Below are 15,786 nucleotides of genomic sequence, written 5' to 3'. Positions count from 1 at the left end.
CCTTTTATTGGTGTGAACATAAATAGGAGTAAGACGAGATACCCCTGTATCACTAAAGAGTACATATTACAACAGCTTCATATTGTTAATATACATGTTATGACATTCTATTATATACTATATATAATTTCTACTTTGTTTTAATTTTAACTAGTGATGCTTAGAAAAATCCAAGAACAAAAAAAGAAAGAAAGAAGATAAGGATAAAGAGGTTTCTTTTTTTGTAATTTTTTCCAATGTTTTCGAACTGTTGTTGACCCAGACAGTTGGACCATTTGGCCCGGGAATTGTCCAAGCAACGGGTTCCATTTTACCCAAAACCAGTCCCTGGCCAAAAACCATTGAATTGTTGAACAACCTGTTGACCCGGGTGGTCAAACCACTGACCTATTTGACTCGTTTAACGGTTTTTGGCCATTTTATTTTAATTGTTTTTTATTTTTTTCATCAGAACAGGTCGTCCTTTTGAACTGGACAATCAAACAGTCGACCCAAAAACCGGTGCCCATAATGGTTCCGGTTCCAGGTCGGTTTTTAAAACCTTGGTTTTTTTCTATTCTCCTTACATTAAATAAAAAAAGTGACTCCACCCTTGCAATTCTATTCTGTTATGTTTGTGCCTTGAATTCTTTGTTTCGTGACCTGCTTTCATGACCCACTCCAAATCAAGTTGAGAAAAACCCCAAGACAAAATTTCATGGTGGTTTGCAGTGGAAGCATAGGGCTTGGGCCATTTGGCTCAAGTCTGTAGCCCATCACTAACTACTATTGGGGGTGTGGGGGCAGAGCCCCAAAGCGGTATGGACCCAATCCATATTCAGCTTATGGGTCCTGGTAATCTCCATTGTTATGTAGTTTGGGGGTTTTCTTTTTTGTGCATCTTTTGGCTTGAGAGAGAAGTCGAATAAGAGAGTCTGCGAGAGAGGTTGTGCAACTCTGTAATCTCCATTGTTAATTTTATAGTGGATCTCTGCTGCTTCTTCAACCGTGGACGTAGGCTATAAGCCAAACCACGTAAATTTGTGTGCCATTTTTCTTGCTTATATTTATCTATGTTTTACTTCATTTTTGTGTATCATAAAAATCTGTATTTCTGGGTTTTGCACAATATTTTCTGTAACTTTCCATCTTACATTTTTGTTGTATAAAATTATACCCTTTTTTAGATGCTTACTTGATATGAAATTGCTCTATCAAATCGTTATTATGTTAGTATTGTTTTTAAAAATATTGAAATCAATATATTTAAATATGATGATTTGTCATATTCTGTGAGGAAACTTAGTTTTCTTAATAAAGGATGGGTAGAATGCAAAGAGATAAATGTAGTTAGCATTCCTCTTTGTTGGATTTTCCTATTAACCATGTAAAGGTAGGTAGAATGTGAAACAGTGATTATTTCATTGAGTAACAAAGATCTAACGCATTACTGAACTTTTCAGTTTCTTCTAAGTTAGTTTCTGTTGTCTCCAGGTATTCTGGGGTGTGGCTGATAACTCGATGTGGTTCTCTTATGAAAAGCGGGTATGACCTTCATGATTGGGCTCTTTGTCTAATTATCCTTTTCCTCTATGGTGTGGTTAGTCGTATTATAGCTTACTTTTGTATGATTACCTTCCAAAAGAAGTGAGTTAAAATTATCACTCTTTTGCCAATTCTTTTTGTACAAAAGTGGAAAAGGTCAAGTTTTTGAGACTCCTGTATGATATTAACTTTCCCAAGAAATCCATTCATTCCCAGAAGATCATACCAAGTTTTCCTAACCAAGTTGGAACCAGTGGTTAAACATGATACAATTAGAATCAGTGGCTAAAGATGACAGACAGAACTATGTAAAGTACGTCATTTTGACAAATTGTGATATTGTAGCTTAGCAGAAGTTTTTTTTTTCATTTTGGCACCTTGTGTTTAACTCTCAGCAATTGCATTTATGTATATGTATAATTTTAAGCGGCCTTAATTGATAGGCAGGTATGTATGGGTTTGTAATAAGTGATAATTGATGTCAGTTTGTAACAGCTTGTAACGGCTTGTACCAATCAAGTATCAGCTTGTAATGGTTGAGTATGAGATTGCAACAGTCGAGTATGGTTTTTAATGGTCAAGTGTGGGCTTATAATAATGTGTAGTTTGTGTACCAATTGAGTATCGATTTGTAATGGTTTGGAATTTTTTATTTGTAAAAGAAAAGTCGAGTGTGATTTGCCATGATTGATTATGGGTTTGTAATTTTTGTATCAATTGCATATCAGTTCGAAATGGTTGAATATGGTTTCTACTGGTTAAACATGAGTTTGTAACGGTTTGTACCAGTCAAGTATCGGTTTCTAATAGTTGTATGGAACTATGGATTTGTAATGATTTGTAACAGTTTAGCTCCATTTGGACGGAGTACAAATACAAATACATAGAGTGCAAAACTTTATATTTTGCATTATTTTATATGTATTTGTACTGTACATATTTATATTTGTACTCCTTCCAAAGCCTTTGGGACAATTGAATATGAGTTTGTAATACAGAGTTCAGACTAACACAGGCACGATATATGGATACAGTAGAATCTTACCAAATTTGGTAATTTTCTACCGGGTTCGACTATAATATGGAAAAAATATGATATTCAAAAAACATCTGACTAATCAACTGGAATCATAGACTTGGTAGTTAATCAGGTGTTATTCATCAAAATTTATGGGTGGGTTTTGATTGGTCAAAACTCTTTTCATATCATAGATTTTCCCTTTTCTACCATGCCACACGTTGGTGGGAAAAAAGGGCAATTTACAACCCAGGCCACCGCAGAAAAAATTATCTACGGAAGTAGAGAGAGAGAGAGAGAAAAATTTTCTCCCTTTTTGAATTTTTTATTTTTTTAATTCCATGTCATTTTCTAAACAATCAATGAGATGCACTTTCCCAATAACATAAATAATCTTTTCTCCTAAAATTTCTCTTAAACTACCTCCCCCACTATCCCCCATTTTCTCCTAAATTATCTCTAATTCCTATTTATCTTCTAAATTATCTAATCTTCCTTATCTCCAAAATTATTTCTAATTTAGTAGAACTTTCTTTCCTAAATTATCTTTATTTCCTATTTATCCTCTCCCCCATTTTTTATCTATATCTTTCTAAAGAAAGCTTGGATTAAAACAATTAAGAATTATTTAAATATTCTAACAAAATTATATAATAACTTTAAAATGTTTATTAGAAACACACAAAATATTTTTATATTTTTACTAAATATATCACGAAATTATGTATTAATAATTTAAATTCAGTTTTTCCAGATTATTAATTTAAATGTTATTCAAATAATAAAAATTTAACATTAAAAAATAAAATATTATTTAATCTTTTCAATAAATAAATATTTTAAATAACAAAAAATTATAAATATATAAATAATTTAAAAAAAAATACTTAGTAATATGTAATAGCTTTAAATAAATAAAATTCAAATAACAAAAAATTTAAATATTTTACATATTATTTGAATACCTAAATAACTAAATATTTAACATAACTAGATTTTAAATAGTTAAAATAACGAAAATATGTAATAAATTTAAACAATTTCTTAAAAGTAGAAAAATAATTATAAAATAATATTGAAATTAATAATAATTTAGTATCTTACAGAATTACTAATGAAATTATGTAATAATAGTATAAATTATAATTTTATGCATTATTAAATTAATAAATAATTAATACTTTAAAAATTAAATATTTTACATATTATTTAAGTATTTAAATAACTAAATATTTTAAGTAACAAAATATTTAACATAACTATATTTTAAATTAGTTAAAATATAGAAGTTGTGTAATAAATTTAAAAAAAAAATTGAAAAGTAGAAAAATAATTATATCATAATATTGAAATTAATAATAATTTAATATTTTAGAAAATTAATAATGAAATAACTTTAATAATAATTTAATATTTTTACTTAATATTGTAAATAACTAATTTCACTTATATCAATTAATAATTCAAGAAAATAACTTTCATAAAGATTAATGTTTATTAATAATTTTAAACTCTTAATATATATTTATTATATAATTATATATACTAATATTAATATTTATTTCATTTCATTAATTAATTATTTTTTTTGTGATAAATGTGTTTTCAATAATTATGTATAAACTTCTTTTTATTTGGTTATTTAATAGGAAGCTTTCAGTAATTATTGGGTTTAAACTACTATTATTGAAATTTTTAAATTTTTTTATTTTACTTACTGTATTTATTGTATTTTTTTATAACTTATTGATTAACATTTATTAGAGATTAAACTATTATTTGAGATTACTATTTATTGACTAATTTAATATATTTTTAGTAATTATTGTATCTTTTTCATTATCAATATATTTTCAATAATTGTGTATTTTTGCTATAATTTTTCAATAATTATTGGAGATTAAACTATTGTTATTTATTAGAAATGAGGCTATTGATTTAGCTGAAATTATGAGTGCTCATGAGTTGGTTCATTTTGGTTGTAGGCTATTTGGCCAACCAAATTGACCTGGTCAAGTTGGAGAGTTAGTCAGTTGAAACCGACTAACCATTTGTGGAAATCAACCCACTCAGGTTGTATCGGTTTGGGTCAACTTTTTGGTTTGGTCAGTCAATTCAAAAGATTTAAACTTGAAAATTAAATTTAAATTTTAAAAATTACAATGCAATTGTTAAAAAATAAATTTAAAGATTAAATTTATGATATAAAACATTTTGGTCTAAGAAATATGGGAAATTTCCCACTTTCCATATATATATATATCAATGGTCAGGTCATCCAATTTTGGTTGGTTTACAAATTTCCTAAGCGAAACTTATCCAACTTTGTCGAGTTGGAAATTTTTTGAACTGAAGCCGACCTAAAATATTAGAAAACCGACCAACTCGGGTCGAGTTGATCAGGTTGGTCGGTTTCATCGGTTTGATGAATAAACCTAACTGAAATTAATTATTGTTATTTTTGGATTATAAAAAAAAGTATTAAAAGTAGTATATAAAATATGAATAATTATTAATTATTTAAACAGTTGAAATATAAAACAATTATATACTCTTATTTGTTTTCATTAGGGTCATTTAAGAGCGCACCTTATAGTTTTACATATTTACTTAAACCTATCTTATAGTTTTCATTTTACTAAAATATCACATATATATTTTACAACTTATTTACTTAATCAACCTTTCATTAAGGAGTGTTTGTTTTGCCATTAGGCCCATATTTTTTATTCCCAAAATACCCTTAACACTTTTTTGTACAAAAAACAAAATTGACCAAATATAGCCAATAGAGTGGTTGTCCATGTCTTATTAGGGACAAAAATGGTATTTTTTTTATTTTTTGATTAAATTTATTTAAACGAACATTTGGGTCAACACTGACATTTTCCATTGATTAAATCTATTGCAAATTATAAGTGGTGTTTTAGTAAAATACAAACTATAGGTAGATTTTAGTAAATCCATGAAACAGCAGGGGGTATTTTAGTAAATGACCCTTTCTATTATTTAGCTTTCACTTAAGAAATCTCGTGCATCGCATGGGTCCTCACTAGTACATAATTGAAAATAGCGTATGTAAATTGCCAAAAAAAAAAATTAATACTTTGTGGACTGTGATAGGTGTTCTATCACATGTATACAAGCACCATGCATATGAGACCACACGAGTAATGTGATATTGGTCACAACTCACAATAGACCTGTTCACAGGCTGGTCAAGGGCGTAGCTTTTACTAAAATTCAAATGGACCAGGCCCGAAGTCCAAGCCCAGGACAATGTAAAGTTGAGCCCAAAACCAGCCCATGAACAGGTCTAGTCACAAAGTACGACAAGTTCAACACAAATAAGTGCAGGAAATCTCGACACTGACGACACTGACACGCCATTGATAGCAAATTATGCTATGGAAAAAGAATGCCTCAAAAATTGTTCTGAATGTTTGGTAACAATTGCTTTTAAGAACATAACAATCTAAGTCTCAAAACACTTTTAAACCCAAAGCACAAAGCCTATGATTTTGGACAATAGAAACACAAAACCTTAGGAGACTGGATCTGCTGATCACAACACATTGCTGGTCATGTTCATCCAGCCACATATATGAAACATCGGTTGTGTAGTGGTCACCTATATTCTCAACGTGTGGCTGGATGGCTGGATGGCTGGATGAAACATCGGTGACAATTGCTTTTAATTTATTAACGACCGTTTTGTTTATTTAAACTTATTTTGCAATATTCTGCTATTTGTAGAATTAGCATAATTCGAATTAGCTGAACACCAAGGCTGTTCAATTAGCTGCGGAACCAATGATATTATTCCGATGCCAGTAATGAAATACATGGGACGCACCTTGCCATCCCTCCTGTATGTTCTTTCCGAACGTTTTATCTATGTAATTTCTTTTCTTTTTAATTTTTAAGGGTTTTATTAATACACTCCTTATCTATGTAATTTACTAAACCTATCCTATAGTTTGTGTTTTATTAAAATACCTTCTATAGTTTAGTTTGTAATTAATTTTCTTAATCGACCTTCCATTAAGAACAGTTTGTATTAGCACTTGGAAATGATTAGATAACCGCTAAGGGGTGTCAATTGAACTGGATTTGGTCCAATCCAATCTAATCCAATGTGAGTCCATTACAAATGGACCAGATCCAATCCAATCCAATCCAATGAATATTTTGGACCGATCTAATTCAATGTTTGGACCGTCTAATCTGTTCTAACCCAAACCTGGTCCATTGACACCTATATTCTTGTCTTCTATCAATGGAGCAGATATTGGCTCAATCCAATCCAATCCAAAATAAATTCATTATGTATGGATCAGGTCCAATCCAATCCAATAAATACTTCGAACCATTAAGTTTGAATTTGTCCATTTCAATATGTCTTGTGGGCCCATCCAATTTGTCCAAATTGATTTTGATTTGGACGAGGTTCATCCCAAAACTGGTCCATTAATACCTAATAACTGCGTAAATGGAGTGGAAAATGTTGAAAGCCATCGGTTCATGATTATTTATTCCAAAAAGTACTTTTAGCATTTCATATCAAGCTTTTAGGGGAAACAACAATGTTTGATTTCCAAATCTACGAAACCAAGCTTGCTTAGAGAAAAGAAAATATGCAGAGGATAAAATAATGGCATCTGAATTTATTATTTCCCACAAATAGTGTATTACCTTCAAATAGATAATAAAATCGACTCAACATAGTGGTTATTTGTGTTTTATCTGAGTGATAATGATGCTTTCATTTTATGTTTCTTGTAAATTAAATTTGTTTGAATGGACCTTAAGGTTACTATCATTTTTCACGTCTATCCACTGAAAGATCCATTAATTAATTAATTTGGTGGCATACTATAAGATGGGTGTTTTAGTAAGGGAAAATTCTTGATTAGTATCATGTATTTTGGGCCTAGTGCCACTTTGGTCTTCAAATTTTAAAATGCAATAATTTAGTATTTAAACTTTCAAAACGTGTCAATTCGGTATTTACCGTTAATTAGCTGTTAAATGGCATTTGATAAAGACACAAATGTCCTTCTAGTATCATTTAATTTTTTTTATCAAACATCCAAGTGTTGACAAAAAATTAACAGTCCTAAATCCTTGCTTCTTCTACTCAATAAAGTTGGGGTCATATCTCAGTGGGCATTCTGGACCCCAACTTTCTTGAATAGAAGAAGCAAAGATTTATGATTGTTAATTTTTTGTCAATGTTTGGATGTTTGATGAAGAAAATTAGATGACATTCGAAGGACATTTGTATCCTTTTCAAATGCTATTTAACAACTAGTTAACAATGGTTAACATAGAAACTGGATTGACATGTTTTGAAAGTTCGAATACTGAATTTAAAGTTCAGGGACCAAAGTGGCACTAAGTATATACTAATCGGGAATTTTCACTTTATTTTAATAAATCCACAAAACTATGGGTGTTTTTATACCACCAAAAATGAAATATCGTTTTGTTAGAAACCGAAATAACCGAAATTTCGGTGTAAAAGCTTTGCTTATCCTTCTTTTCCAAAGAAAGCCGCTACTGGAGTCTCGAGTTGAGATGTGTACAGAAACTCCGGGACAGGGAGGGAGGGAGGGTGGTGTCGTGAAATATACGGTGAGAGTTGAAAGCGAAACTGCTCATTTTCGAAAAATGAAGTTGGCGTTTCGAAACGCCTTCTTCTCTCTCTCTCATTCCTTAATCCCTAACACTAGCCATAACTTACAAATTCCTCTTCTCAGTATCAGTGCCATTAGAGCTTCTCCATCATTTCCTTTGCCTTCTTCTGTCCTAAGAAACGAGAGGGTTTGGTTGTTTTGTGCAGCTTCTGATTCTTCTTCCTCTATGGCGTCTGTTCCTAATTCCGCGTCTCTGTCTTCTTCAGTGGAGAAACAATTTGAGGAGTTCCGTCTTCAGCTTGAAGCATCTGGAAGCTTACGCGAACGGATTCGAGCCGTTTCCATGGAGATAGAGTCTGTCACCAGGCTCATGCATTCGAGTATCCTCTTCGTCCATCAATCTCGTCCCGTTCCAGGTACTGAAACGGATGCTACACATGCGATTTTTTTTTCGTTTTATCTGTTCCATCAGCTTGAACTGTGGCAGTAATGTTTCTAGTTTATTCTCTTATTTGTTCCTGAATTTGGTGGTTCAGAGGTTTTAGAGAAAGCCAAAGTTCAGATTGGTGCATTGAAGGAGCTTTTCCATCGGATTGCTGAAATTATTCGTGAATGCCCTAGCCAGTATTACAGGTCAGTCGCATTTCTTGGGCAGTTACTTTCATTTGTTTTTCCCTTCTACTCACTCTAATATATTCGCAGGCAGAAAACTGATTTTGGCTTATGCTTTTCATGGATTCTTCTTAGGTATCATGGAGATTGGAGGACTGAGACACAGACAGTGGTTTCGCTGCTTGCGTTTATGCATTGGTTGGAAACGGGGAATCTTCTTATGCATAAAGAAGCTGAGGAGAAACTTGGGTGTATGTTAAAAAATGTTGCTAATCCACATCGTAAAACTATCCACCTGCTTGATTCCTAATGTTTTTGCGTTGCATGTGGACATTATTTGTTAAACAATTGTGAGCTGGGCACAATTATGTTGCTTCATTTTCGAGCATTTTAGTATCCTTGCTTACTATCACTATGGTAAGAAACACGAATACGGGCTAGGCTTTTTATGCGTCTGCATGCAATTCGTCATGGAGCTCAGCTAGCTAGAAAGTATTTATGAAACAAAACGTGGCTCAGAGAGAATAAAAGTTCCTTACATGATATATATATTTAATTGTTTTTTGTTTCACAGAAACTACTATGTGTTGGCCTTCTAACTTAGGCACTTCTTAATTTTCTTGCAGTCCCCCGGTTTCTTCTTTTTCTCCTTTTTTTCTTTCTGAAATGGTTTGTTCAGTTTTATGTGTAAGTTTGCTGAAGATTTTCTTTCCTAATGTAGAATATATGGTTAATAATGCAGTGAATTCTTCGGACTTTGGTCTTGACGTTGAAGATTATCTTATTGGTGAGTAGCTACTCAGTTTAAAGCAAAATTTTTCTTAATTTTACATATTACTATGCCATGACAATGCTGATCTCTTCCTCAAGAAGGGAAAAAAGAATGCTCAAGCTATAAACTATAAATCTGGCTTCTTTTTTTTTCCTTATTTTGTTTATATTTTGTTACCCCTTTCTTTTCAGTTTTCCCTTACCTTTATAAACTTCTTTGGTGGACCACACTGTGGGCTTGATCTTGGGTGGAAAATCTTGTTGATTCAATAAACTTCTTTCGTTAGCTTTGGTTCATCTATCGCTTGGTATTACCTTTCCAATTAAACGGCACATGCAAAGTCTCAAAACGCTAAGAACCCTGAAATGAAGATAGTACAATTTGTTTTCCCTCATAGGATGTTTCTAAATTGCTTTGTATCTTCAAGATCTGATAGGTCTTATCACTTTTGGAAAACACTTATTGGCTCTCCATGACATGTATTGAATTTTTGTTATAGTTCTTTCCTATGGACGTTTTATTTGGCTCGGTTGCTAGAACTTTTACTTAAAAGATCAATACTCAAATATTGCATCATTGGTTAGGATAATGCTTTATTTAGTTGAGTTGAGCCATACTCCACCTACTCGGAAGTGGTGGAGATCAGATTACAATAAAGAAGAAATGAAAAAAGGGGTGACCAAAACGCGGTTTGCTTAGCAATTGTAACAGAATTCAGTGTGCTACCCTGGGTTGGTGGGAACTTCTTTGGCAAGAGAATCTGGTAAAACATTTTCTGATATATTTAATGAAGAGAACTAGATGTCCAGCTTGGATTTCAAGAAAAAATCCTTAATAATGTGGACTAGTCTCCAAGTTCTCTTTGCATTGCAACTTGTTTACCTATCTTTCCCATAGTTTTACTAAAAAAAGACCATTACCCAATTTTGATCTCCTACCTATCTGGGGTCACTGGAGAGGTAGACTGGGTATAGTCCTAACCTTTGGCATTTTTTTTCTCACAAAGTGGCCGCTCTCAGATTTGAACTGAGTTCTTATGCTTGCCAGCCTGAGATTTTATCATTACACCAAGTAATGGCCCTTCTTTCCATTAGTTTTACTACCAAATGCAAAAGAAATAATTGAGGACTATGACCAAATAATGTGAGCTTTAAATAAGAGCTAATTGACTAATAACACAAGTTTTGGTGGTTAGTTTGCTTTACATTTCTCCTGTGCGATGAATTCACCATGATTAGTGATGCAAATTGGGTCAGGTTAGCCTGAATCTGACCCAAAAAAAAGTCAGGTTGGTTGGGTGTGATTGAAGATCAGGTTTGGGTTAGGTTTGAAAAACATGAACCAGACCTCTGAACCCAACATGTCTTCATATTGCATATATAAATATTATACAAATATGTATATACGCATGCAAGCATGCACATGCAAGGTTCAAAGTTATATATGGGCAGGGTTACAATACACCTGTTTAAAGGTGTTTTCAGGAGCTCATTTATTTTATTTATTGAAAAATATAAAAATATTTATAAAAATGAAGTTTTGAGAAAAAAAACTAAAAAAAATAAAAAGTGTATCGAAACTTTGAACCATATGCACATGTATAAGTATTGGCAATTTTAAGTTTAAAGGGAGATTTCTTTTTAGTACAACATTGGTATCCCAACTCTGAGAAGTGATAACATTATTTTCTTGTAAAACCAAAAATAAGTGAAGAAATTGGGCCAACCTGAATCCAGCCCAAACCCAACCGGATGTCATTGAGTTGAGTTAGGTTTAAGATTTGTGGGTTTGACAACTTGGTTTGGGTTATGGTTGAGCTCGACCAACCAAACCCAGCCCTACTTGTACCCTTAACCATGATCATCCTCTGTTTCTCAATTTAACTCAATAAAGCCTTATCCTAACCATCTTCAATTAGCTAGATCACCCTCTATTGTTAATAATTATAAATTAAATTGATAAATTTTACTGGATAGTTAAGACCTAAATGTGTCTTTTGATGTTTAGAATTCTAAAAACCCTCTGGAGTTGGAGGCCATATGTGCCTTCCAGAGCTTCTGTTGGGAGGAAGGTAACCTTCAAAGTGTTGATTCTTTATTTTATTAATATATATCCATATGTTTATACTGGTAAATGAACATTTATCAGCACTTAGTTTTCTTCAATGCAAGATAATGCGTTCTTTAAGCATTTAATCAGTTGGATGTGTGGCCATTGTAATTTTAGATATTATTATCCTTTGGACTATGTTTTAGCTTTCCCTCTTTAAGCTGCTGCAGTTTTTCTTCTAGTTTCCATTCATAAGGAACTCTGTTTCTATTATCTATCTTTGGTCCTAATGATATTATATTTTATGACAGTATTTATATACGCTGACATTGCAGTTTTCTTTCTTCTCTTTCTCTTTCTTCCTATTTACCATGCAGGAATATGTTTCATGTCAAATGAATTGGTGAGAATCATTCTTTAAGTTGTTATTCCTTTTGTTATTAGTTTACCTATTTTGCTTTCCTTATTTTTTTCCTCCTGCTAATGGATAACCATCTTTTTGCGACCTTGCTTATGAAATAAAGTTTTGATAAGTGTTCACAAAGTCTATTAAAATGTGATCAGGACTCTGTCATCATTGATATATCTAATCTAAATGCATGTGACTTGACAAGATAAATTTGTGGGATTTCTCATCTATTGTCTTTCAAGATTCTTTTCCAAAGAATTACTTGCAAAGCTTCAATGAAATCCAGATTAGAAAACTGAGAGTGCACTCTAAATAGAGCACATAGCTCCAGTTGGTCAGTGATTCAAGAAGAACTGAGTTTGATATATATTAAAAAAATACTAGTATAATGAATAAACCTGGCTATCCTGGGTCTTGGGTGGGGTGGACTGGATTAAAACCTAACCTTTAACACTCCCTTGCACAAGGTGGCCACTCTCAGATGCGAAACTGTGTTCTCATACTTGCCAGCCAAGATTTTACTGTTTTACCAAGCAATGGCCCCTTCCTTTGTGGGTTAAGACATTAAACTTAATTCTCTGAAGTTGTATTAACACTTGCATGATTGTAATTCAACCAACTTAATATTATCATAACCTAAATTGCTTTGTTCTAGTTTAACCTTATGTCTTATGTTATTTTTAAATGATGTTTTTCAACTGTCCTAGATGTTTATTTATTTATTTTACCCTTGAAGAAATAAACTATTCCCATTCATACGTGGAGGGACCTATAGTAGCAGATTGGTGATGGCTCTCTTCTTTCCTCAGCCTAGAGTGATTGTATTTTTAAAGTGTTTAGAAAAGGAAAAACAATTGATTGTCATTATTTTACTGATGATGGGTAACTGGCAGCCCCGATATGTGGTGAACCAAGTGACAGCCGGAGACTATGATTGCCCCAGAAACGTTGTGAAGTTTTTAACAGATCTCCATGCTGCCTTCCGAATGCTTAATCTCCGCAATGATTTCCTGCGAAAGAAGTTCGACGGTAATTTATATCACTCAATTGCTTTCTTCTCACAAAACTTCCAAATTAAATACATCTCATTTGTCCTCTGGAATAAAACCAGGTTATCTGAAATCAGCTGGTTTCATGCTGCTAAAATGTTTCCCTTTTTATTAAAGCCCTCTCTTTCTTCTATGTTGACAGGAATGAAATATGATTTGAGAAGAGTTGAAGAAGTTTACTACGATGTTAAGATCCGAGGCCTGACAACCACTGAAAATACCATGGATGACAATGGAGCACAAGAATAAGCTCTTGATGTATGTTGAATCAGCAATTTTGTTTTGCTTGATCTATGAATTTCATCAGAATTTAGATGCCAAATACCTAAAAGTTATAAGAGGATTAGATTAAACTGCCAAGGATAGTTACCTTGCAGTTGCAAGTCAAAATTGAGGCGCACCAAGTATTAAGTATATACGCTTGCAGCTTGCTACTAAAATGGCAGGAAAAGAAAGAATCTTGGGCCCTTACTGTAGATGCAGATGGGCCGTCAGCTAGCCCTGGATGCTGGATATATGCCATATCAGAGAACTTTATTTTTGGTAATAAGTCTTGTTTTCATTATTTTGAAGTTTTCTTTCAAGTCATAGACCACTTTTTTGGATCCAGAATTAATTAAGTACCAAGAGCACGTGGTCAAAACCATTGCTTCTAATTAGTTTGTGACTCTGCTATATTGATGATTGAAAAACATAAATTGCTTTTCTAAAACAAAACTGATCTGCTTTTGCTGCTTAAAAAAAAAAAAAACGCATTTGAAGAACGTGCTTAATTTTTTTTTATTGATGTGAAAATTAAAAAATAAAAAATAAAAACATTCATTTCATAGATACCCTCTTTATGATCAGTGAATACTGGGAATTAAAATCAAACACATGTCCAGGAGTCTAACTTGGTGAATTCAAAAAAGCAGGATTAATGGACATGTCTTCATAAATAATATTTTATTTTATATAAAATATTAATACTTAAAATTTATAGAACTATTTAAGTATAACTTAAAAGGCTAAATTACAATTTACAATTGTAAAGTTAAAACTGTCTTTGCTACGTGACCACACTGGTAGTTTTTGTATTACATTTTAGTTTGTTGATTGAAAAATATCTAGTAAATAATAGATCAGAAGTGATGCGCAAATTGGAAAAATACAAATGTCACAATCTCTCCTATTGGATAATTTGAATGGTTAAATCACTTTTCTGAGAAAAAAGAAGAAAAAAAGAATGGTTAAACTATTGTTAATAGAGACTTCAAAGTGAAGATTAGTAATTTTGGAGATTCAAGATGATCATCCGTCTTATTTGCACTAAAGATAAGTTCAAAACAGTTTGGAGAGTCAAATGCGAATCGACTTGTGGAACATGTTGCTTAAGAGTCCCTTCCAAAGGTGGAGTGTCCATACACGATGCTGGCCGGAATTGTTTTCTGTCATACATATAAAGAAATGCAGCCTTATTTTCTTTTGACAGATAAAATTGTGCTGAATGTCTCTTTAGTAGGCTCAGTTTTTGGTTTAGGGTTTCCAGGATTGCACTATGTCATCATTATATCTTGGGAAATGCAATTGTGAGTTGTTAATTCTCATGCTCTCTGTGCTGTGATAGTCACATATATATAGAGTTGCACCTTGGGCTGGGTAAACCCAATGGCCCAAACCCAAAATATGAACCTGAACTTAAACATAAGGTTAGATAAGGATTGAGGCCATAGACAACCTGATCTCACCCAAACCTCGCATCCTTCATATTTGTATGTATGTTTGTATATTGTATTTGTATGCAACTATCTGCCTAAGAACTTATGTTCTATGTTAGAGGTGATGATTTCCAGCCTGACCTGAACATTTTTGGGCTTGGCCTAGGTTTTGTTTTCATCTCAGCCCAAGCATGCAATAGGCCCAGATATTTGTGAGCCAGGTAGGGGCTCAATACTTAAGCCTTGCTTAGGCCGCAATATGCAATGTATGATTACATATATGCATGTGTTATTTCATGTTATATTTTATCTTGTATAAAGCATAACATTTGTTACATGACCAAAATATAATATATTTAATAAAACATACAGAAGGTTATATGCCTGAAAGACCATCTTGGGACTGTGTAGGCCCAGGGTGCAGGCTGAGCCAGGCCTAAGCCTGGACTGTGCTCCTTTAAATAGATGCCAAGCCTGGCCCGGCCAATGAGCATTGGTTCTTCATAATACCAATATCATAAGCCCTATTCAACTGTTGTAAACCCATGCTCAACCATCACTCTCTGATACTCAATTAGTACAAACCGTTAAAAACCCATATTCTTTTTGGGAGAATAACTGATCAGCCCAGCTCAGAATTCTTTAGCCCCACATTACAGGGATGAATCCTGACCGTGGATTGATGCCAAATCCACGGGCAAGATGCGGTTTATGGGGGAGGGGGGCTATTAGTACACCTATGGGGGGCTGTAATTTAAAATTCTGCAGTGAACTGCAGAGTACTTTTCCCTATTTTTTCTTTCCATGGGACTAACAACCGGGGAGGGGTAGTCTATCCCCCAAACCCATAACCCCTCAATTCAGGTGCAGGTGAGATGCTGCAACCAGCCGGTCGGCACCTTGTAATTCTTACAACTGTTGAAAACCCATATTCAACCTTATCAAACGAATACTCGATACAAACTTACAAACAACTAATCAAACATCACAAACCTTTTTTTTTTATAAGTAACATCA

The 15,786-nt window shown here is 32.9% G+C and overlaps 2 protein-coding genes across 5 annotated transcripts in view; both read left to right on the top strand.

Moving 5' to 3' along the window:
* The window catches only part of LOC104595416 (ABC transporter G family member 28-like), a 133,378-nt gene extending 131,298 nt beyond the window's left edge, over positions 1-2,080 (top strand). For 2 of the 3 annotated variants that reach the window (XM_088898737.1, XM_088898735.1), the window contains one exon: positions 1,474-2,080. In XM_088898737.1, the coding sequence (XP_088754863.1) occupies positions 1,474-1,530 (57 nt within the window). In that variant the 3' untranslated portion in view covers positions 1,531-2,080. The remainder of the gene's footprint in view (positions 1-1,473) is intronic. The other variant, XR_016082748.1, reaches the window with a different exon arrangement.
* Positions 2,081-8,127: 6,047 nt separating this feature from the next.
* On the top strand, positions 8,128-13,728 carry LOC104595068 (Translin family protein). Of its 2 annotated transcripts, none has more exons than XM_010255635.3 (7): positions 8,128-8,597; positions 8,718-8,814; positions 8,929-9,044; positions 9,536-9,580; positions 11,992-12,017; positions 12,917-13,052; positions 13,215-13,728. In XM_010255635.3, the coding sequence occupies exons 1-7, from the start codon at positions 8,216-8,218 to the stop codon at positions 13,319-13,321; spliced, it is 909 nt and encodes a 302-aa protein (XP_010253937.1). In that variant the 5' UTR covers positions 8,128-8,215; the 3' UTR covers positions 13,322-13,728. The 2 variants fall into 2 exon arrangements, with proteins under 2 accessions (XP_010253937.1, XP_010253936.1); XM_010255634.3 differs by having other exon boundaries at positions 8,929-9,074.
* Positions 13,729-15,786: the final 2,058 nt, after the last annotated feature.

Source organism: Nelumbo nucifera, chromosome 2 (genome assembly GCF_055504915.1).
Source record: "Nelumbo nucifera cultivar China Antique chromosome 2, China Antique-T2T, whole genome shotgun sequence".
In the NCBI taxonomy this organism is placed as follows: domain Eukaryota; kingdom Viridiplantae; phylum Streptophyta; class Magnoliopsida; order Proteales; family Nelumbonaceae; genus Nelumbo; species Nelumbo nucifera.
This window is presented reverse-complemented; position numbering and strand designations above follow the sequence as displayed.

Coding starts and splice junctions, on each gene's coding strand:
- LOC104595068 (XM_010255634.3), top strand. CDS start 8,216: ATGAAGTTGGCGTTTCGAAACGCCTTCTTCTCTCTCTCTCATTCCTTA. Junction 8,815..8,928: donor TGCCCTAGCCAGTATTACAG/GTCAGTCGCATT, acceptor GATTCTTCTTAG/GTATCATGGAGATTGGAGGA. Junction 12,018..12,916: donor GTTTCATGTCAAATGAATTG/GTGAGAATCATT, acceptor GGTAACTGGCAG/CCCCGATATGTGGTGAACCA.